The 23,252-nt window shown below is 47.3% G+C and overlaps 1 protein-coding gene across 2 annotated transcripts; it reads left to right on the plus strand.

The window, feature by feature from the left end:
• Positions 1-12,422: 12,422 nt before the first annotated feature.
• Positions 12,423-19,619, plus strand: PIANP (PILR alpha associated neural protein). 2 transcript variants are annotated; one of them, XM_070407924.1, is made up of 6 exons: positions 12,423-12,510; positions 15,057-15,116; positions 15,370-15,881; positions 16,873-16,954; positions 17,739-17,966; positions 18,317-19,619. In XM_070407924.1, the coding sequence occupies exons 2-6, from the start codon at positions 15,100-15,102 to the stop codon at positions 18,336-18,338; spliced, it is 861 nt and encodes a 286-aa protein (XP_070264025.1). In that variant the 5' UTR covers positions 12,423-12,510; positions 15,057-15,099; the 3' UTR covers positions 18,339-19,619. The 2 variants fall into 2 exon arrangements, with proteins under 2 accessions (XP_070264025.1, XP_070264024.1); XM_070407923.1 differs by lacking the exon at positions 12,423-12,510 and adding an exon at positions 12,795-12,953.
• The last annotated feature ends 3,633 nt before the right edge of the window (positions 19,620-23,252 follow it).

Genomic DNA, 23,252 nt, shown 5'->3' on the forward strand with positions numbered 1-23,252 from the left:
TTTTTTTACAGAGAGTAAGGGAGAGGGATAGAGAGTTAGAAACATCAATGAGAGAGAAACATTGATCAGCTGCCTCCTGCACACTCCCTACTGGGGATGTGCCTGCAACCAAGGTACATGCCCTTGACCAGAATCGAACCTGGGACCCTTGAGTCCGCAGGCTGACGCTCTGAGCCAAACCCATTAGGGCTCCCTTCACTCTCTTTAAAAACCAATGGAAAAAATATCCTCCGGTAAGGATTAAAAACAAACAAACAAAAAAAATGGAACAAATCGATGTGTTTCTCTCTTTCTCTCTCTCTCAAATCAATTTTTTAAAATGTTTAAATGTCATTATGGATGCATGAACAGAAGCAACAAGTTCAATTAAGAGGCTACTGAAGCCTGGCCAGCGTGGCTCAGTAGTTGAGCTTTAACCTATGAACCAGGAGGTCATGGTCATGGGAGGTCATGGCTGGATTCCTGGTCAGGGCACATGCCCTGGTTGCAGGATCAATCCCCCAGTGTAAGGCATGCAGAAGGCAGCCAATTGATGACTCTCTCTCATCATTGATGTTTCTATCTCTCTTTCCCTCTCCCTTTCTCTCTGAAATCAATTTTTAAAAAAATACAGAGAGAGAGAGAGAGAGAGAGAGAGAGAGAGGTGCCGGAAGCCGGTCCATCCTTGCTGCTTGACACAGTCGCTGCAGGAAAGAAACATCTGCACAGCATATGTTTCAAGGGACCTGGCATATATAGCATACTGTTCTTAATATGTTTGCTCCCTTTAGGGCCATGTGTTTTAACCAAGGTCACCTCTCCGAGAAAGGTTGTTTCCCCAGGTGGGGATCTTTCCCTGAGGTTAGGGAGGGGATACAACCCCTTAATTAAGTGCCAGGCGGGTAGTTAAGCTACATAATCTTTACTCCCTGGAATGGAGATAAGAAACGCCCTAACCTTTGTAATAGAAATTGACAGGATTAAAATCGGCTGGTATAAATACGGATGTAACAAGACAATAAACATCAGATCCTCTTCAGATCCTCATCAGATCCTCATCAGTTCCTAACCAGAACTCCGACCAGAACTTTGGCTGGAGATCCTGGCTAGAGGTCCTGACTAGGCTGCTGATCAACTGAAGGCTGTCTTCGTGTCATTCCTTCTTCGCCGACTCCGTCCACACCTTTGGGGACCCCTGGACCCGCTGGGATTGGACCCCAGCACATGGCTTGCGGGCTCCATTCCCAGCTGGGGCATGCAGGAGGCAGCCAGTCAATAATTCTCTCTCATCATTGATGTTTCTCTCTCTCTCTCACTCTCTCTCTCTCTCTCATCAATAAAAACAAAACAAATAAATGTAAAAGGCAAATTAAAAGCCTTTTAGAAGATAATATAGAAAAATATATACATGAATTCAGGGGAAGGAAATATTTCATAAGAAATACTCAAATACACTAACCATAAAGGAAAAGATTGATACATTTGACTACATTAAAATCAAGAACATCTGTTCTTTAAAAGACAAGCCACAGAATAGAAGGAAGCACTTACAACATATATAACTGACAAAGGACGTGTTCAGGATGTATAAAGAACTTTTTCAAATGAATAGGAAAAAAATATCCTAACAATAAAAATTATAAACGTGAACTAAAGATCTGAAATAGCACTTTACAAGAGGAAATCCACAAGGTCAACAAAATATGAAAAGGTGCTCAACTTCATTAGTGATCAGAGAATTGCAAATTAAATCCATAATAAAATACCACTGAATGCCCCAGAATAGTCTAAAGTCTGAAAATATTAAGTGTTGACAAGAATATGGAACAATAGAAACCCTGATATACAATTAACGGGAGTATAAGTGGTTAAATCACTTTGGAAAAGAGTTTAGCATTATCTAATAAAAAGGAATATGCCCTATAATACAGTAATTCCACTCCTATGTATATAACAAATATATATATATACAGTAGTAGTATTTTTTTATTATTATTTTTCGCTTAAAGTATTACAAAGGGTATACAGTAGTAGTATTACATATACAATATATATCTTCAAAAGCAGACAAAAGAAACTATATTGTTAAATAATGTACACAAATATGGGTAAACTGTTAAGAAAAGCAAGGAAGTGATTTCCATGAAAGTCAGAATACTGTTTATCTCTGCGAAGAGGAAATGGTGTATGACATACAAATAGAAACATACAAATCCTTTTTGAATACTGGCCAGGTTCTTTTAGTTAGCCTGGATGGTGGTTACACAAGTATTCCCTCTATAAGTATTCTATATTTTATATTTATGTCTTTCTGCATTATCTTTATGTGTTATATTTCACAATAAAAGTGGGCTTTACAAAGCATTTAGTTCAACACCCAGACATGACAAAACTCTTAACAGACTAGGAATAAAAGGGGACTTCTTTAACTTGATAAAAGTTATTTTATTATTATATTTTAAATACTTTTTTATTGATTTCAGAGAGGCAAGGAAAGGGAGAGATAGAAATATCAACAATGAGAGAGAATCATAAATCAGCTGCGTCCTGCACACCTCCTACCAGGATCAAGCCCCCAACCTGGGCATGTGCCCTGACCGGGAATCAAACTGTGACCTCCTGGTTCATAGTTCAATGCTCAACCACTGAGCCACACCAGCCAGGCTAAAAGTTATTTTTTTTTAAACTACAGCAAACATCATTCTTACTGGGAAAACACTGGAAGTGTTTCCTTTAAAGTCAGGAACAAAAGAAAGATGCCAGCTATCACTACTTGTATTCACATTGTATTAAAGGCGATAGCCGGCACAAGAAAAGGAAATTAAAGCCATGATATTGGAAAGGAAAAAGCAAACTGCTATATTTGCAGATGATATGATTGTAGAAAATTCAAAAAGTTTATAGAAAAATTATTATACAGAAGAGGGAGCTTATCAAGGTAGTTGGCTCTAAAATCCTTATTTCAAATCAACTGCATTTCTATATACCAGCAAAAACAATTCAAAATGTAATCTTAAAAAATATCATTTACCATAACAGAAAAGCAATAAAGTATATACTTTAGGAAGAAATAAAACAGGAGATGTACATTATCTGTATGCAGAAAATTATACAATTTCATTGAAAGACATTAAAGACCTAAATACTAGTAAATGGATATCCCAAATCCATGATAAGAAGTTTCAATGTAAAAAAGATGTCAATTTGTCTTGAATTGGACTTTGGATTCAATGCAGCTCCAACCAAAATCCTATTGAACTTGACAAATTGATTCTGAAATAGAGCAATGACCAAGAAGTGGCAAAATACTCCTGAAGAAGACTATATTGGCAAGGTAGTGTTTGCTCCAGGAGATAACTAGATTTACTTTAAATTTTTAGGGTTTAAGAAAGTGTGTTATTGGGGCAGGTTTTTAAAAGTTGACAGAAACAGATCCATGTATGTATGGAACTTTGATGTATAACAGAATTAGCAAAGCAGATCAGGCAGAAAGGGGGGACTGCTTAATAAATGAGATTAGGAAAACCAGTTTTCCATATTACAAATAGATCCTAGCCCTGGCCAGGTAGCTCAGTTGGTTAGACAGTAGTCCGGATATGCCAAGGTTGCGAGTTTGATTTCTGGTCAGGGCACATACAAGAAGAAACCAATGAATGCATAAATAAGTGGAACAACAAATTGATGTCTCTCTCTCTCTCTCTCTCTCTCTCTCTTCAATAAAAAAAAAAAAAAAAAAGAAACTAGCCCAGCTGGCGTGGCTCAGTGGTTGAGCATTGACCTATGAATCAAGAGGTCATGGTTCAGTTCAATTTCGGGTCAGGGCATATGCCTGGGTTGCAGGCTCAATCCCCAGTGTGGGATGTGCAGGAGGTAGCCAATCGATGATTCTCTCTCCTCATTGATGTTTCTATCGCTCTCCTCTCCCTTCCTCTCTGAAATCATTAAAAAATACAAATAAATTTTTTAAAAAGAAAGAAAAATAGATCCTTATAACACAACATACACAAAAATCAATTCAAGGTAGACAAGCATAAAGAGCAAAAGTTTAAAATCTTTTGATGAATATATAAGAAAATATCTTTCTGATCAGGAGTGTAGAAAGTGATTCTTTTACACAAGGAAGAAAAGCACAATCATAAACTGAAAGTTTGATAAATATGCCTATGTTAAAATTAAGAACTTATGATCATCAAAATACAGACGGTCCCCAACTTACAATAGTTCTACTTACAATTTTTCAACTTTGTGATGATGTGAAAGTGATATGCATTCAGTAGAAATTGTACTTTGATTTTTTTCTTTTATTTATTTATTGTCTGAAGTTTTACATATGTCTCCTTTGTACTTTGATTTTTGATCTTTCCCATGGCTAGCCATATGCAGTATGATACTTTCTCATTATGCCAGGCGGCGGCAGCAAGCCGCAGCTCCCAGGCAGCCACACAATCACAAGGGTAAACAGCCAACACTTTTCAGTGTACTGTGTTGCCCATGTTTTTGGATATTGTGTTTTGTGTTCTCACATCCCATCACGTGTACAAACTCTCATCTGTGTCTCCTGCGTCTGGTGAGAAGAGGAAGGCAATTACTTGAGATGAAACTCGAGTTATTTGTCCAACTGTAGGCTAATGTAAATGTTCCGAGCACATTTAAAGGTAGGCTAGGTTAAGTTATGATGTTCCGCTGGGTAGGTGTAGTAAATGCCTTTTACTTTTTAAAAAAATGTTTTTATCGATTTCAGAAAAGAAGGGAGAGGGAGAGAGAGAGAGAGAGAGAGATAGAAACATCAATGATGAAAGAGAATCATTGCTCAGCTGCCTCCTGCATGCCCCATACTGGGGATCATGGAGCCTGCAACCTAGGCATGTGCCCCGACTGGGAATTGAACCATGACCTCCTGGTTCATAGGTCGATGCTCAACCACTGAGCCACAGCAACTGGGCATGCATTTTCGGCTTGCAGATATTGAGAGGGTTAACTTGAAATGCAGGCAGATGGGCCAGGGGTCCAGTGAAAAACAAAGGCAGGTCAAACAGGCAGGGGCAGACATGGCAGTTTGAGCAGCCTAACCACAGGAAGCAACCAAGCAGAAATAATAAAATGTTTCGACCCTAAGCAGGAGGCATGGGAAACCAAGGGAGGGCCTCAGTGAACAAGATTTACAAACACATAGAAACAGAGAAAGTTTAGCATAGAAACAGAAAAACAACACAGAGAAACAGGGAAAGTTTAGGTCCGTGGCTGGGCAAGAACAATTGAGGGAATCAATCAGGTGACGAGATAGGTAGACACAGAGCAGGCTTGTGGCAAATATGTACCCCTGGACTACAAGGCTTTCACGGGCAGCCCACTGTTGGGTCCCTCTCCTCTGCGGGGCATCTGAATCTGCTTGTAATAAATTTTCCACACTTTTGCTTAAATCTTCTGGTCCGCGTAGCTCATTCTTCAGCTTTTCGAGACACGACCCCGGGAAAAACACCTCAGCTCACCGTTTCGATTATCAATATTTTCAACTTACAATGTGTTTATGGGGGCTATAATCCCACTGCAAGCCTTTGAAGCATTGGTACATAATGAAAAAAGTCAAAGAACAGGTCACAAAATATCTTCACAAAAAAGAAAATATTTGCAACATATGGAACTGACACAAGATTGGTATCCAGAATGTATAAAGAATGCCTACAAATCAATTAAAAAAATACAAACAACCCAAATGATCAGGCATTTCCCAGAAGAGAAAATTCAAAAGGCTAATAAGCATATGAAAAGACGCTCAACTGCATTAATAATTAGATATGTGCCAAATAAAACAAAATGAGATACTTCTGGGTTGGCAAAAATTAAGTAGTCTAAAAATACAAGTGCTGGAGAGACTGTAGATAACTCAAGCATTGCTGGTAGGAGTGTACACTGAAAAAAAACAACAACTTGGCATTCTTTCTCAAAGATGATTATTCTTTGTTTTTCCATTCAATATTATTTTGTACTAGTTTCAGGTGTACAGCATAGCTGTTAGATAATCATGTACATTGTAAAAGATGATTATTCTTATATCTCACAGCCTAGCAGTCTCACTGATAGATATATGCTCAAGAAGAACTCACACATATACAGGAGACAAATGAAATAATGTTCATAGCAACAATATTTATAATAGCAAAAATATCATAAATTCACCAACAGAATAGATAAATTATGACATATTTGGTATATTCACACAGTGGCACATTATCTTCCAGTGAAAGTGTATGAATTCCAGTTACCTGCAACAAGATGGATAAATCTTAGCAATGTCCTATTAAGTGAAAAACAAACAGCCCTGGCCTATGTAGTGTATGCTTGATCCCCAGTAGGGGGTGTGCAGGAGGCAGCTGATGGATGTTTCTCATTCATGTTTCTCTCTCCCTCTCCCTCTCTTTCTAAAATCAGTAAAATCATATTTTTTAAAAAAAAGAAAAAACAAACATATACCAGAGGGTTACATGTAATATAATATAAATACTACTTTATAATATACAATGTTATTATATTAAAAGTAAGCAAGACTAAACAACATATTTATTGTTTAAGCTTATATCCGTTTGTGAGAAAATGATATTTTTAAAAAATGGACTACTTTTTTAAATCGGAGAGGTAGTAATTATAGGAAGAGGAGGCAGGGGGATGGGAGGATGGGGGAACCACATAGATGCAAGTTATTGGTAACTTTCTAGTCCTTGGGTTGGGTGGTAGATTCACAGACATTTATTTAAATTTTCTACTTTATAAGTAACATATATAATAGTATCTTGTGCATCAAATTTTACATATATAAAATTATATTTGCATATAAAATAAATACATATTATACATAATGTATATTTAAAGATAACAGAGTTAAATAAAAAAAAAATACTAGCGGGCTGTAGACATTAAAAATAAAAAGATGACTTGAGGGTCCAGCCGGGTGTGGCTCAGCGGTTGAGCTTCGACCCAGGAACCAAGCAGTCACTGATTCGATTCCTGGTCAGGGCATATGCCTGGGTTGTGGGCTCGGTTCCCAAAAGGGGGCATGCAGGAGGCAGCCAATCAGTGATTCTCATCATTGATGTTTCTACAGTATCTCTCTGTCCCTCTCCCTTCCTCTCCAAAATCAATAAAAATATATTTTTTAAAAAGGTGACTTAAACCCTGGCCGGTTTGGCTCAGTGGATGGAGCATTGACCTGAGGACTGAAGGGTCCCGGGTTCGATTCCAGTCAAGGGCACATGCCCAGGTTGCGGGCTCCATCCCCAGTAGGGGGCATGCAGGAGGCAGCCAATCAGTGATTCTCTCTCATCATTGATGTTTCTATTTCTTTCTCCCTCTCCCTTCCTCTCTGAAATCAATAACAATATATTTAAAAGAAAAAAAAAAGGTGACTTAAGGGTGTTTGTTCTGATCAACTAGAAGAATGGAGATGCCATTTATTAAGAGAGGAAGCACTCAGGAAGGGGCAACTCTGGGATAAGGGAAGGGGCTAGGCTAGAGATAAAAATTTAGAAATAATCAGTAAAAATGATATTTAAAACCCAGAGACTGCATGAGATTCCCTGGGGTGTGACCACAGATAGAGAAAAGAGCCAAGACGTACAGTCAGGGGGATGAAGAGGAACTAGTGAAAGAGAAGGAGGATCCAGTGTGGGAGGACAAAATTCAGGACAATGTAAGAAACATAAAAGTCAGGTAAGAAAGTGTTTCTAGAAGGAGATGTGATCACTGTATCAAAGGCTACTGATCACCAAGTGAAATGACACTGACAACTGACCTTTGGATTTGGAAACATGGAAGTCACAGGTAGCCTTGAGAAGAGGAGTTTCAGCAGGGCAGTTTGGGCAGAAGCCTGGCAGAGTGGGTTAAGAGAGATGGGGAGTATATCCATACGCTAGAATACTATGAAGCTGTGTGAAAAAATGACAAAGCTTCCTTCCTCTTCATTGATATGGGAAGATAGCAAAGATATGTTGTTAAGTCAAAAAAGAAAGATGTAGAACAGTATACATAGTATATCAGCTTTTATGTGAAATACATGGGGAAATAAGCATGTGTATTTCTACAGTATTTGCTTGTATATGCGTAAAGAAACTCTGGAAGAATACAGAGAAATTAGTCACATTGAGGGCAGGGATGGGAACTGGAAAGATAGTAGACGGGGGTGAGAATGAGAACTTTCATTATATATATTTTAATATATTGAAAATCTTTTTGCACATGTGAATGTATTACCCATTCAAAATAGTGAATTACAAAATTTTAATAGCTTAAGTTAAGCCCTGGCTGGTGTGTCTCATTCGGTTGGAGCATCATCCCATACACCAAAAAGTGGTAGGTTCGCCCGAGTTGGTTTGGCTCAGTGTTGGCCTGCAGACTGAAGGGTCCCAGGTTCGATTCCAGGTCAGGGCACATGCCTGGGTTGCAGGCTCGATCCCCAGGGGGCATGCAGGAGGCAACCAATCAATGATTCTCTCTCATCATTGATGTTTCTATCTCTCTCTCCCTCTCCTTTCCTCTTTGAAATCAATAAAAAGATATATATATTTTTTAAGTGGTAGGTTTGATTCCTGGTCAGGGTGCATACTGGAAGCAACTGATCAATGTTTCTCTCTCATGTCGATGTTTCTCTCTCCCCACCCCTCTCCCTTCCTCCTACTTTTTCCCTCCCTCCCTCTTTCCATTCCTTATAAGATCAATAATTTTTTAAATTTTTAAATTTTAAGTTAATAAAAGAGAAAGAGAAGGAAAATGGGAGACGTGGAAAAGATGGTGAATGGAGGCCATCTTCTGAGATGCTTTGCTGTACGAGGATACAGAGAAGGGCAGATACTGGAGGGAACAGGGAGCTAAGAAGGGTTTGTTTTCAGCTGTGAGAAATTGCAGCATGCTTACAAGCTGCTGGGAATAACCAGGTAGAGAGGAGGAATGATGCTGGGGGAGAGGTAGGGACAATCCCTGGCGTGAAGACTTTGGTGATTGAAAAGGCCTGGGATCCGCCACCCCAGAAGGAGAGGTGGGATGGGATGTGGTGGCAGAAGTGGGAAGTTCTCTTCTGTCTGCATCTATTTTCTCTGAAAAGCGGAAACAAGATCATCAGCTGAGAGTGAGAAGAGTTCAGAAGAATGTTGGGCATTGGAGGACAGGAAACAGACAGGAATTTACCTTGACAAAGACCAGCACCTCCCAGTGAGCCCAGAGATCATGATAAAGAGCCAGACACAGGGAGAGAATTTATAGACTGTGGAGTGTGGGAAGGTCTTAAAATTACCTGAAAACACACTTGTCACTGTATTTCATCGTCTCCCTCACTAGACTCTAAGTTCTAGGAAGACAGTGATGGCTTTGTTCTTGCTCTCCACTGTATCCCAGTACAGTACCCAGCATGCGGTCGGTGTTCAAAAAAGAGTGTTTGAGCCCTGGCCAGGTGGCTCAGTTTGTTGGAGCATTATCCCATACACCAAAAGGTCATGGGTTCAATTCCCAGTCAGGGCACATACCTAAGTTCCAGGTTCAGTCCCTGGTTGGGGTGCTTATGAGAAGCAGCTGATAGTTGTTTCTCTCTCACATCAATGTTTCTCTCTCTCTTTTCCTCTCTCTCTAAAATAAATAAAAATATATATACTTGGGTGAGGATAAACAAACAAAAAAGGAGTCCCTGAATGAATGAGTGAATCAAAAATACTAGAAATAATTGCTAATGACTCAAAGTCCTCAGTGTAATCTGGCCCACACCCATCGCATAATGAGTCCTCTTATTGCACATCCTCAGGGTGCACTGGGGCCCAGTGAGGCCCAGGTTATGGTGTGACTTGTGGACCTGCTTCACAAGGCGCGGTTCACATCCAATGTGCACTGTCTTTCCACTGGGAGACACGAGGAGGACGGCTCACTCACTGCTGTTCTGACCTTGGAATGAAGGACTGCCAGGGACAGACAAGCAGGAGGGCAGCGCTGCAGATGCTGGTCAGAACAGCAGGCTTCCTTCAGGGAGGCGGGAGTACCAGGCTAATGATAGTAATAGTGCAGGGGATGAAGGATGATTGTCTGGAGGGGCGTGGGTGTGAGCAGAGACTCAGCCGAAAGCATTGTGCACAGATCACAGGGCAGAGATCAGGGAGGGCAGGAAGAAAGAGAGGAAAGGCAGGTGGAGGGTAAAAGAGAGAATGAAGAGTTCCAGTGGGCAGGAGTCCCAGGTCAAGTTCACTAAGCAATACATATTGAGCATCTACATATATGCCAAGCCCTAGTGTATGTGGGGTGGGGCAGACAATAAACAACTATAAGATCATTTCAGAGAGTGAGCTGAGTTGGAAAGACAATGAAACATACTGATGAAATAGAGTGGGTGGCTGAGTGACAAAAGGGAGCCAGCCAGGTAAAAAGGAGAGGGAGAGGGACACAAAGGATTGATTCCAAAAGGAGGGAATCAAAAGTGCAGGGGTTCTAAGAGAATGATTTTGGATGTTCTAGAACATCAAGACGCCCGATCTGGCAGGAACATTGTTTGAACACTGAGGAGGAGTACAAGGTGAAGGGCCTCTCCTAACGAGTTCAGATCTATCACAAGCACAATGAAAACCCACTCAAATATTGTAAGCACGGAAGAACACGATAAGACTCTGATTTTTAAAATATTTCTAAATATTGTGAAGACGAGTTTGTAAAGGGTAAGGGAGGAGCAAGGGAACAGCTAGGCAGCTATTGCACTATTCAAGATGAGAGACGATGGCTTGGACCAGGGTGAGAGCAACAAAGATGGAGAGAAGTGGATGGATTCAGGATATATTTTGGATGCAGAACTCACAGGACTTGCTGGTGAATTAGATGCAGGGCGGGAATTAGTAAGAAAGGGGAAAGGGAGGAAGGACGTTTCCTAAGTGGTTTTTTTTTTTAATACAAAATTTTTAAAAAATATATATTTTATTGATTTTTTACAGACAGGAAGGGAGAGGGATAGAGAGTTAGAAACATTCATCAGCTGCTTCCTGCACACTCCCTACTGGGGATGTGCCCGCAACCAAGGTACATGCCCTTGACCGGAATTGAACCTGGGACCTTTGAGTCTGCAGGCTGACTCTCTATCCACTGAGCCAAACCGGTTAGGGCCGTTTCCTAGGTTTTTAGCCTGAAGAAGTGGATGGGAAACACTGAGGGAAAAAATGGATTGGCCAGGAGATAATTCAAGACGCATTTTAGCTGCATTAGCTTTACATGGCTATTAGACATCCAAGTGGAGATGTCAAGTAAGCTGTTGGATAAATGAGTCTAGAGCTCTGTATATAAATTTAGGGCTCGCTGACATTTACATAGTGTTTAAGCCCTGGGACTGGATGACATCATTGGACAGCGGATGTGGAAAGACAAGAGGGCCAAGGACTAAGCCCTCAGAAGCTCTAATGTTTAGAGGTAGAGGAGAAAAAGACTGAGAAAGAAAAGCCAGCGAGGTTGGAGGGAAACAAGAGTGTGGTGTCCTAGAAGTGCAATCTGAATAAAACCGGGTTGTGGTCCTGGCTGGTGTGGCTCAGTTGGTTGTAGCATCCTCCCGGTGCACCAGAAGGTTGTGGGTTCGATTCCTGATGAGGGCACATACCTAGGTTTTGGGTTCGATTTGGTCAAGATGCGGGAGGCAACGATGTCTCTCTCTCTCTCTCTCTCTCTCCCCATCTCTCTCTCTTCTTCCTTCCCTAAAATAAATTAAAACAAAAACTTGATTGTGATAGAAATGAATGAATGGGCTGGGCTGGGGCAGGGGAAGCTACTTTTTAAATATATATATATATATATATATATATATATATATATATATATATATTATTGATTCAGAGAGAGAGAGAGAGATAGAAACATCAATGATGAGAGAGAATCACTGATAGGCTGCCTCCTGCACGCCCCACACTGCGGGCTGAGCCTGCAATCCAGGCATGCGCCCTGACCAGAATCGAACCTGGGACCCTTCAGTCCGAGGCTCTATCCACTGAGCCAAACCAGCTAGGGCAGGGAAACTGCTTTGGACAGAGTGGTTAGCAAAGGCATCCCAGAAGAGGTGACACTGGATCTAAGTGAAATATTAATGAAAAGAGTGAGTCATTGCTAAAAGCCAGGGGGGACCGTTCCAGACACAGGGAACAGTGAGTGCAAAGACCCCCCTGGTCAGTTAAGCTCCTCTAGTTTTAGAAATACAGATCAGGTCCAGTGTCGCTGGGGCATAAAGACGTGTTGGGGAAAGACATCAGAGAGCTAGGGGCGAGGTCATACAGTCTGGTAAGCCGCAGTAAGGAGTTTGGCTATTCCGATTGCCAGATAAGCTGAGTAATGCGACTTGATCTCCTTATTTTAAAGGTAATCGGGTTGCTGTGAGGCAATGCATTGTAGCAGGGCCAGAGTGGAATCGGGGTCCAGTCATTGGGAGAATCCAAGGCTGGCGCGAGGTCCTCACTGCCCCCGCTGCCCGGGCCCCCACTCCGCACTCTTCACCAGGGTGAGACAGTTGGAGATGCCGAATCGCAGAAATGCACTAAGGTGACCACGGGTTTCCACGGTGTTGGGGGAAAAGGGCCGGGAGGCCGCCATCAAAACGCGGGGAATCAGACAGTCGCGCAGCCTCCGCCGCCCTCTCCAGCCTCACACCTGGGACACAGCTGAGCGCGACTCCCGCGGTGCGGCAGCGGGAGGGTTAAACCGTGCGCGGCCCGGGGCGGGGGGCGGGAGGGGGAGAGGAGGAGACCGAGCGCTCCGAGCCGCCGAGCCGAGCCCCGCCGAGCCGAGCCGAGCGGAGCATCTCCCCGCCGCCGCCTCCGCTGCCGCCGCCCCGCGCCCAGGGCGCCCGCCCCCCACCCTCTCCAGCACCCCGCTGCCGGCCACCCCCCTGACCATGCCCCGCGCCCCCCCCCGCTCCCGCGTCCCCCCAGCTCGGCGCAGCCCCGAGCGCCAGCAGCTGTCGCGCCGCCGCGCCAGGCACGCAGGTGAGTGAAAGGGACCCCACACCCCCACCCGAGGGAGCCCGGCCTGGTCCCTCCGAACTCCGAGCCTTTCGCCCCCGCCGCTCCCGGCGCGGTCCCTCTCCGGGTCCCAGCCTCCAGTCCCGAAGCGCCCCTTCCCCGCGGCGCTCTCCATCCCTCCTCTGGTCCCGGCTCCATCCTACCCTCCTGGCGCAGCGGTCGCCGTCCCCGCGGCCGCCTCCATCCTGCTTTCGGCTCAGGCTCCCCGCATCCTCTGGCGTCGGGTCCCTGTCGGCTCCCTCTCTCGGAGTCCCTTCGCCGACCGCCGGGTCCTCGTTTGCTCCCCAACTCTCGCTGCTTTCCAGCGGGGAGCGCGGGCCTGTGAGAGGGGTGGGCTGGGGCCCCGCTGGAAATGGGGCCGGGATCCCCCACCTCCAGGCTCCCGCCCCACCCCCATCTGGTCTCCTGCGCACAACAGGTCCGCGAGGCGCGAGGAAAGGGTGGGGGTGGCGCGCCAGCCTGGGGACTGCGGGCTTCCTGGAAGGGGTGGCTGGAGGGGCGTAGGGTCCTGGGACCCGAGTTGACGGCGTGGGGAGGGGGTGATGCACACGGCGGAGAGGTGAGTGAGTCCCGGAGTCAGCCGGCCGCAGAGACCCCCGTGAGCCCTCTCCGCTTCACTGGTTCGCTCCCACACTCCTTACTTCCTCCCTCCTGCTGCTTCTCTGTCATCCCTCTCTCCCGTCTTCCCACCATGCCCCTATCCCTGTCTCCTCCCATAGCCCCACATCCCTTTACATCGGAAGAAGCAATTTCCAACTCCTCCATCTTTGCTGTTTGTCTTCGGTCCCCAGCCCTTCCTCTTATTTTGTCATTGTATTATGCTCCCTCCTTTCCCATTTCCCTTTCCCCAACCCTGCTCTTCTCCACCCCTCTCTCCCTTCCCCTTCCACGGTGTCTCACCTTCCCTTCCTGCCTGCACCTTTCCTTCTCCCCTCCTGCCTTTCCCCTTCTTCCCCTGCTCCTGGGACCCCTTCACCCTCTGTTTCCCTCCCTGACCTTTAACTCATCCTGTTCTCTCTCAGCATCCTCCAAGCTTCCAGCCTCTGTACCTGCCCCCCTTCTCTTCTCTTTCAGGACGGACTCCTGTCCCCCGCTCTGTGCTCTATGCTGGCTTCCTCTTCACTCTTCTCCTTCCTTCTGGCTCCTAACCCACCGTTCCCCTTCTGGGCCCTTCACCCCTTCACATCCCTCCCCACTGCCCATTTTCCCAACTCCTTCCCCAGACCTTCTTATCTTATTCCCATGATCTCTGAGAGTACTTAGAGTACAGATTTAGACCCATAATCCACAGGGTATCATAGTCCCATTTACTTAGGGGAGCCTGGCCCACCCTGGGTCCAGCACCCTCAACCCTGAACACATGTCCTTCCTCTTTCCAAAGCAACCACCCTGACTCTTCCAGGATTCTTCACCCAGGAGAGCTACATGGAAGGGGTGGCCCCTCCCGTCAGAGGGCATCTATGCATTTGTATGATTAAACACTGAGCAAAAAGTATATTCTGTAGTTTTTCTCCCACTCACCTCTCTCTGCCTCTTTCCTTCCCTCCCTCCATCTCCTCTTCCCCTTCTCCTAAAGATGCAGATTCCTGAGGCCAATCCTAAGAGAATTGTCTGGGACTACAAGTCGGGTGGGCAGGCTGGGCACGTGCCACCCACACACACTCACACACTCAGATTGACTTCCTCTACCCTCCCCCACCCTGACTCTTTCCCTAGCGGTAGGTGCTCAAGGAATCACAAGGTTCTTGACTCTAAATTAAGATCCAAGAAAAGCTTGGTGCTGTGGGCAAGGAAGTGAGAAGGAAGCCTGAGAAGTGAGAGTAGGCCCTGGGGTGGGGAGATAACAGCGACCTGGGTAATTGTAGAGAGGGGCTGGGAGCTAGACAGGGAGCCACTTGGGGAGTTTTTCCCCCCAAAGGATGCTCAGCAGCAGTGAATCCTGGGGGGCGGCAGCTTTGCTGGCAGCCAGCAGCATGGGAGGGGAGATGTGGGTAGAATTGGTGGATGAATGAGCTGGGGAAGAACACAGGGCAGGGTGGGGATGTGACAATCCCTTCTCTTCCCCAGTAAAAGCTGAAAATCTGGGTCACAGCTGAGGAAGATCTCGAGCATGGAGTCCAGGATGTGGTAAGTTCGGCACAGTGGAGGGAGCGTTCCCTGAGGTCTTGGCCCTTTCCTCCCTAGACCCATCAAGGGCCTTCCATCCTGAGGGCTAGACCCTGGGAAGATAGGAAATGAGGCTGAACCTTCCCAAAGCCCGCCTGCTTTTGCAGAGAGACCTGGAGAGAGGCAGCTGGGGATCACAGGTATGAGCCTGTCTTCCCCACACACAGGCCCAAGATGGGCTTCTGTCTCACCCTCTCTTTCTCCCTTTTTGTAGGCCTGCACTGCTGCTGTCCCACCTCCTCCCTCTCTGGCCACTGCTGTTGCTGCCCTTCCCACCACCTGCTCAAGGCTCCTCCTCCTCCCCTCGAACCCCACCAGCCCCAGCACGTCCCCCATGCGCCCGGGGAGGTCCCTCAGCCCCACGCCATGTCTGTGTGTGGGAGCGGGCACCCCCACCAAGCCGATCCCCTCGGGTTCCAAGATCCAGGCGGCAAGTCCTGCCAGGCACTGCGCCCCCTGCCACCCCATCAGGCTTTGAAGAGGGGCCACCCTCATCCCAGTATCCCTGGGCTATTGTATGGGGCCCTACAGTGTCTCGAGAGGATGGGGGTGATCCCAACTCTGCCAATCCTGGATTTTTGCCCCTGGACTATGGCTTTGCAGCCCCCCATGGGCTGGCTACCCCACACCCCAACTCAGACTCCATGCGGGGTGATGGAGATGGGATCATCCTTAGAGAAGCACCTGCCACCCTGCGGCCATTCTTGTTCGGGGGTCGTGGGGAAGGTGAGTGGGAGTGTGAGAGGGCGGTAGGGATATGAGGGTGGGGAAACTGGTTGAAGCTCAGGGCAGCAAGCGAGGCCTTGTCTGTTAGCTCCTTCCACAAATGTGTCAGGCACCACGCTGGCACAGGAGGCAGAGATGAAGATGCGTCTGAGCCCTGGAGGAGCTCAGGGCCATCGGAGAAGACAGATGTGTAAACACTTGGGGATGTCAGTGTAATAAGTGCTCTACTAGAGGCATGCTCAGCATGTTGCTTAAGAAAAGAGGAGAGCCCTAGCCGATTTGGCTCAGTGGATAGAGCATCAGCCCTCAGATGGAAGGGCCCTGGGCTTGATTCTGGTACACGAATTCCTGGCCCTGGTTGAGGTGTGCGGGAGGGAACCAATTGATGTGTCTCTCTCACATTGATGTTTCTCTCTCTGTGTCTTTTCCCTTCCCTTCCACTCTCTCTAAAAATCAATGGAAAAATATCCTAGGGTGAGGATTAACCAAAAAAAACAGAAAAGAAAAGAAAGGAGAGACGGCCTCTGCCTGGGGATCAGGACACCTTCCAAGAATTGACATTTGAACTGAACCTTGAGTGGGTGCATTCCATGCAGAGGAACACCATGAAAGGAACCCCAGGGTGACAGCTCAGCTCAGAGAGTGCAGAGCCAGGGCCAGTGGTTTGGGGGTGAGGCCAGAGCACAGATGGACGGTTCCACCCCCTGGTTTCTGTACAGAGAACAGGGTTCTCTCTGACCTTGGAGTCCCTCCTCATCACATATATACAGGATTGGGAAAGTGGGGGATTTGGGAGGAAAAGAGCTGAAAACTCTGGGTAAAGCTGATGAATGGAATAAAGGGGGAGGGGCTCTAGAAAGAGTTGGGCAACGTGGATTCACATTGGCAGCCCTCCTCAAGCTTACTGAACCTGCAGCCTAGCCCCGTCCCCACTCCCTCATGGCTCCTACCACACTGAGCCCCCCTAAAACTTTCTTCCCACCCCAATCAGGTGTGGACCCCCAGCTCTATGTCACAATTACCATCTCCATCATCATTGTTCTCGTGGCCACTGGCATCATCTTCAAGTTCTGGTAAGCTGTGGGGATGAGGGTGCTGGCCGTTGGGAACTGGATGTTTGGCTGGAAGGAGGGAAGAAGCAAGGGCAGGATTTTGCTGGGGGTGGGATAGGGAGTGGTAGATTAAGGCAAGACCTTGGGGAAAGGTAGTTAAGGATTTGGGTGGGGGGGAGACAGTGAGAAACCAGGGCACATTCCTTCTCCCAGGGACATACAAGGTTAATGGGAGGGGTGGGGGGTTACCATGTGCACTAGGGGCTTTTCTGGGCATTCCTTGTCCCTCCAAGACTGAGAACAATTACTCAGTCTGCAGAGCCCCTTCTTAGGGCACCTGGGGAGGAGGGAGTAAATCTGGAGCTTTCTTGGCCTGTATTTAATAATGGGTCACCCAGTCCTTCACACATTACTGAGAGAATCATTAAAGTGTCCAGGTCATTAGCTGGCTTTGAATTAGAACTAAACCTGCCAAGGTGCTTGCTGAGGAGAGAAATGGTTTTTCTGGGTACGCCTCCCCAGGCGGCGATTCTGGGGGATTCCACCTGTTGGTGGGGAGGAAGTACTAACTCTGTGGATCTGGACCAGGATGGTTTAGATCCCAGCCTCCCAGGGTGGGCAGGGTAGGAGAAGTGGTTTTATGGACACTTGGTTTCAGATTTGGTGTAGGGAACTGTTAGAGGCCGGTTTCTCAGCTGTAGGATCTTAGGGGTGCCTAAGGGAGGCTGGGGGTGACCAACCCTGCAGGCTCAGGATGGGGGCTTCTTAAGTGTGTGAGAGAACCTCTTCCCTTCCGGTGCACCAGCTGGGACCGCAGCCAGAAGCGGCGCAGGCCCTCAGGACAGCAAGGTGCCCTGAGGCAGGAGGAGAGCCAGCAGCCGCTGACAGACCTGTCCCCGGCCGGGGTCACTGTGCTGGGGGCCTTCGGGGATTCGCCAACCCCCACCCCTGACCACGAGGAGCCCCGAGGGGGACCCCGGCTTGGGCCTGGGATGCCCCAGCCCAAAGGGGCTCCAGCCTTCCAGTTGAACCGGTGAGGGCCAGGGCAAAAAGATGGAGGGCGGGGAGGGGAGGATGTTTAGGTCTCTGGAGCTGTGGTTGGGGGTGCTCCCTCCTGGGTGGGTGGGAAGGAGGTAGGCCTGGCCCTCCCAGAGCCCCTGGCTCTCCTTCCCAGCCTGGTCCCTGGCCCTCCCAAGGAGCCTGGACCCCTCCTCTCTGAGGGGACCCTTCCTTCTCCTGCTCTGTGGATCTCTGTCCTATTCTCATGCTGTCATTTAACTCCAAGTCCGCCCTCTTAGCCTTGACTCCCCGCGTCTTGGACTCCCCTTTCAATTCCGGCTTACCCCTTGTTTCCTGACTGCGCCCTTTCCCTCTTCCTCTCAGGATTCCCCTGGTGAATCTGTGATGCCCATCAATGTTGGGGTGCCACCAAGCAGGAGGCCAAGGGGCCGGCATAGCCACCATCCCACTGAGGGTAGGGCAGCTGTGGGAGCTGGGGCTGCAGGTGCTCCTGGCTTCTGCCCTGGCACACCACCCTGGAACACTCACTGGCCCTGTAGGCAATCCTATCTGCTCACCCTCCTTTAAGTGGGGCCTCTGGTTCCTGGTGCCCCATCCCCACCCTTGCACACTCACATGAAAGCCTTGCACACTCACCTCCACCCTCACGGGCCATTGCACACACTCATGCTCTTGTGCAGCCAGCCTTCTGCGCCCTCTCCCCATCCACCCGTCTCCCCTCTGCTGACCCCCCACATTCTCCCTTTTGTTTCTCATTTTTCATTTTCTCTTCCCACATTTCATGCTCATCTCAGTGGTCAGTGGCTGACTTTACCATTCCTCTCACATGCATTTCCTGGCCCCATGTTGTGTTGTGTGTTGTGCTTACATTCTCCCTCATGAACACCCACTGTGGCTCCTGCATGCTGCCCCAGAGGTGGGTGGGAGGTGAGCGGGGGGGCTCCTTGTGCCCCCCATCTGTCGTGGCCCATCCTGTTCCCTGTCATGTGTTTCACTGTCTCCCTCATTCCACTCCATGGGTGATCTCATACCCTGAGGGCTCCCATAAGGATGAGGGTAGTGAGGCCCCACACTTCTCCCCCACCCCACTGCTAAGTTCTGTTGTCTGGGAGATGGGTTTTGGGGAGTCCTCCACCCCACTGCTAAGTTCTGTTGTCTGGGAGATGGGTTTCGGGGAGTCACCTGCTGCACTACCCACGAAAGGGGCTCCCATTTGCCCTGCCCTTCCTCCTGAGTCCCTTTTGTCTTATCTGTCCTGGCTGTCTGTGTGTGTGTCACTCTCTGGAATTCAGAGCCCCCTGAGCCAGTCCTCTACTTCCCAGCCTCTCTAAGGGCCTCCCTAATTCCACTGAGGCTGCCAGGGAATGGAGCCAGCTGGTTCAAGGCCATTGGGAGCTCTACCTCCCAATTTATCCCTCCCCTCTGGGGCTCCCTAACATCTCTCCTTCCCTCCCTCCTTTGTTCTTCCACTCTCCCTCCTTTTGTCCCCCTGCCCCCAGGTTTCTCCCTACTTCTCATAATTTTTCCCACCTTCCTTCTTCCTCTCTTACCTGGCTCCTATGCTGTGATATATATTTTTGTATTATCTCTTTCTTCTTGTGGTGATAATCTTGAATTCTTGTGGGATGTAAGTTTCAAAATTTTCAAATAAAGCCTTTGCAAGATACCTGAGTTCCCTGATTCTGTCTTATGAGCCCTGTAGAGTGGACGGGAGGAGAGGTGATGGGCGGCCAAGAGGGAGAAAGAGGATGAACCCGGGAACCCCTCCAGCCCAATATGACCGGCCTACTCTGACCTGGAGTTGGGATTCAAGGGCTTTAACTTAGGACTAGCTGGAAGGAAGAGAAACTAAGGGAGCAGACAGAGCAAGAGAAACTGGAAGAATGGCTTGCCTGTCACTTGCCAGTGCAGGTCAAGAGAGACCATGTGAAAGGAGACAAAATAAGGGCAAATTACATAGAAGGACAGGCAATGGAGAAGCAAGAAAATGAAGAAGAGAGAGCTGTTAATACAGATGGAGGGTGAAAGGTGAAAGAAGAGAAAAATGAGCAATGGGAAAGAGGCTGCCCTGCTTGGTTTATTTTCAGCCATGCTCCCTAACCTGCCCCCCAAAAGCTGTGCAGCATTAGAAGCCCTGTAGTTAACGCATTAGCTTTCCCCACTCTGCTTTCTCTGATAGGGTGTGGAGGTGGAATCAAGCGGTGTGTTTGGGGGAGGGGATCCAAGCTGCCCAGCTGGGATCAGTCACCTCTGAGCCCCCAATTCTAGGTTTGGCTCTTATAACAACCCTGCAAAAGCCCACACACACATCAGCCTCTCAGCTGTTGCTAGGCTCCGTTGCCATAGTAACCACCCAGGTCCCATTTCTCTCCCCACCCCCATCTGTTCCCCCCTTGCTCCCTGGAAATGGGGAGCTCCAGGGAGGAGAGGAGACTGTAATGTGCCAAAAGGCATCTGGGCCGCCCCGGGCTGTGTATGCATACATGTGTTTATATTTGTAGCTCAAATTAGGAATGTACATGGGTTGGTAGGTGTGTGCGTTAGGTGCTGGAGAGCTTGACTGTGTACTCAGGGAAGTAAGATCGAGTCCATGCAGCGCACAAAGGTTAGTGGGGAGGAGGCAGCGTATTTCTCAGGACCAGAGCAGTGTGTGCATTCAGGATGTCAGCCTCCCTAAGAAAAAGACAGACTGTGACAGAGGGAAGAAGCAGAGTGGGGCCAAGGAGTGATAAACCAACTAAAAGCAGAGGTACAAAGCAAATAAGCTGCTGATGAAGGCTCAGAGGCAGCCCAGTGGGGCCTGAAGAGATCCCAGTGGGTAGCTGGTGGACAGGATGGCTGGATGGGACTGAGGGTCCAGGAAGAGGCGCTGGTGGGAGGGGTTGGGGGCAGTGAGAGAGGAATCCTGGAGGACGGGAGAGGAAGCCTCATTAACCTTTCTCTTCTTTCCCCACAGGAATCTAGTCCTTGTCAGGTGCAGGGAGGGGGAAGCACAGGACGGAAGGGGAAGGAGCTCAAGTGCCTGGAGAGCACACTCAGCTCTATCACCTTCAGCAACTGTCTCTTCAGAGGGACAGTGTGACCCTGTGGCTCATCCATATGCAAAAGGCACACATGAAGGCCCCTGATGAAGAGGGAATTAATTATTGCCTGATTAGACTGCTGTTTCTCTAAATTTAAATATATTAAAATACACCAGAAAAACACTGGAAATCCTCACCTGCTCCCTCTCCCTAAATGCTCTCTTCCCTATGGAAAGTCAGGTGGAGAGACAGAGGAGAAAGGAGACATCCTAGTCTTCTGAGTTGTCCTAAAGGAATTACCTCAAACTAAATCACACTGCCATGCTGACCAGGAAGAGTCTTGAGTCCACAGGGAACAGATCCTAACCTTTCTCTCTGATGGAGTTGAAAATGAAACGATGGGACCTTGGAGGCCCTCAGAAGGCTGCCAGTAAGTGGTAGAGCAGAGAGTCACTGCTTAATGACAGACGAAGAACATAAACAATGACTATACTGCCCTTTTGGTTCTTGGATCGCAGGCACTACTGGGACCAGGGTCTCTCATCACTGTACTTTCTTTGCCTCCTGAGCTGTGCATCAAATGATTCAGCCAGGCTTCTCTTAAGCATTTTTCTGGAATGCTTACCATTGTGGCTCAGACCAAACCAGGAATGGGGAACCCCCCGGGAGGAGGGATCTCCCAGGCAGAGCTCAGGGTGTGGAAGTGATTCAAGATGGTAACAGTGTGCCAGCTGGAAAACCCCAAGCTAAAATTAACAGCCTTCCTCTCTCTACACCCCACATTTCTCTATCTAAAGCTTCTCTCTGAGGAGTTCAAGGAACTTAAAGACTTGCTTCTTAGAGCGAGAGCAGGACTGACAGTTGCAGACACTGAGGCCCAGGGAGTATCAGTTAATGTAAAGAGGAAAAGAACTAGAAGAGAACCAGGACTTATAGTGATGACTACTATTTTGCTCCCACTTTTCTCTCAGCCCCCAAATTCAACATTTCTCAAATCATCGATCTCTAACTCATTCAGCAACTGGGTTTGGTCACATCTGAGCCCTTAAGACTGTTGCTACCAGGTTAACACAGACAGTGCAGACCCCCAAAAGGTGATAGGAATATTAGATACTTTAAAAAAGATATGAACAGCAACAGAGTGCAGAATCTGGGAGGGAAGGTGGGGGTGGGTGGGAGGTAATCAACCAAAGACCTTGTATGCATATATGCATAACCCATGGACACAGATAACAGGGTGGTGAAGGCCTGGGGTGTGGGGGCAGAGTGGGCTGGAGGGGTCAACTGGGGGAAAAAGGGAACATATGTAATACTTTCAACAATAAATATTTATTTTTTTTTAAAGATACAAATAATTATAGGCCAAAGATACATGTCTTTTTAAACATTTAATTTAAGTGTTTATTTTTAGGTGTTCTTTTCTAGTTCATTGCTGTGATCTTGGGGGGGAAAATCACCTAAATCAGGGGTCCTCAAACTACAGCCCGCGGGCCACATGCAAAAACAAATATTGTATTTGTTCCCGTTTTGTTTTTTTACTTCAAAATAAGATATGTGCAGTGTGCATAGGAATTTGTTCATAGTTCTTTTTTAAAAAAATATATTTTATTGATTTTTTACAGAGAGGAAGAGAGAGGGATAGAGAGTTAGAAACATCGATGAGAGAGAAACATCGACCAGCCGCCTCCTGCACATCTCCCACTGGGGGTGTGCCCACAACCAACGCACATGCCCTTGACCGGAATCGAACCCGGGACCCTCCAGTCCGCAGGCCGACGCTCTATCCACTGAGCCAAACCGGTCTCGGCAATAGTTCTTTTTTAAACTATAGTCCGGCCCTCCAACGGTCTGAAGGACAGTGAACTGGCCCCCTGTTTAAAAAGTTTGAGGACCCCTGACCTAAATCTTTCTTATTTTCATTATTTGTAAAATGGGCATTATAGTTATTTTGGAGTTATTTTGCTCTCTGACCAAGGGGCTGTTTCTGTTAATAGGAGGGACTTCAATTCTGTTTCAGCCAAAATAGAGCTGAATCCAGAGCTGAATCAGGGTGCAGGCTAGTGGCAGCATTCATTTACTCAAATAACATACAGTAGTCCTTCATTATCTACAGGGGATAAGTTCTAAGACCCCCAGGGGATGGTACGGATATAAAATATGTGTTTTTCCTATACATATATACCTTTTTCTTTTAAAAAAATTTTGTTGATTTCAGAGAGGAAGAGAGAAACATCAATGATGAGAGAAAATCATTGATCAGCTGCCTCCTGCATGCC

Source organism: Myotis yumanensis, unplaced genomic scaffold (genome assembly GCF_028538775.1).
Source record: "Myotis yumanensis isolate MYYU_CA2020_CCGP unplaced genomic scaffold, mMyoYum1.0.hap1 SCAF_3, whole genome shotgun sequence".
NCBI classification, from domain to species: Eukaryota; Metazoa; Chordata; class Mammalia; order Chiroptera; family Vespertilionidae; genus Myotis; species Myotis yumanensis.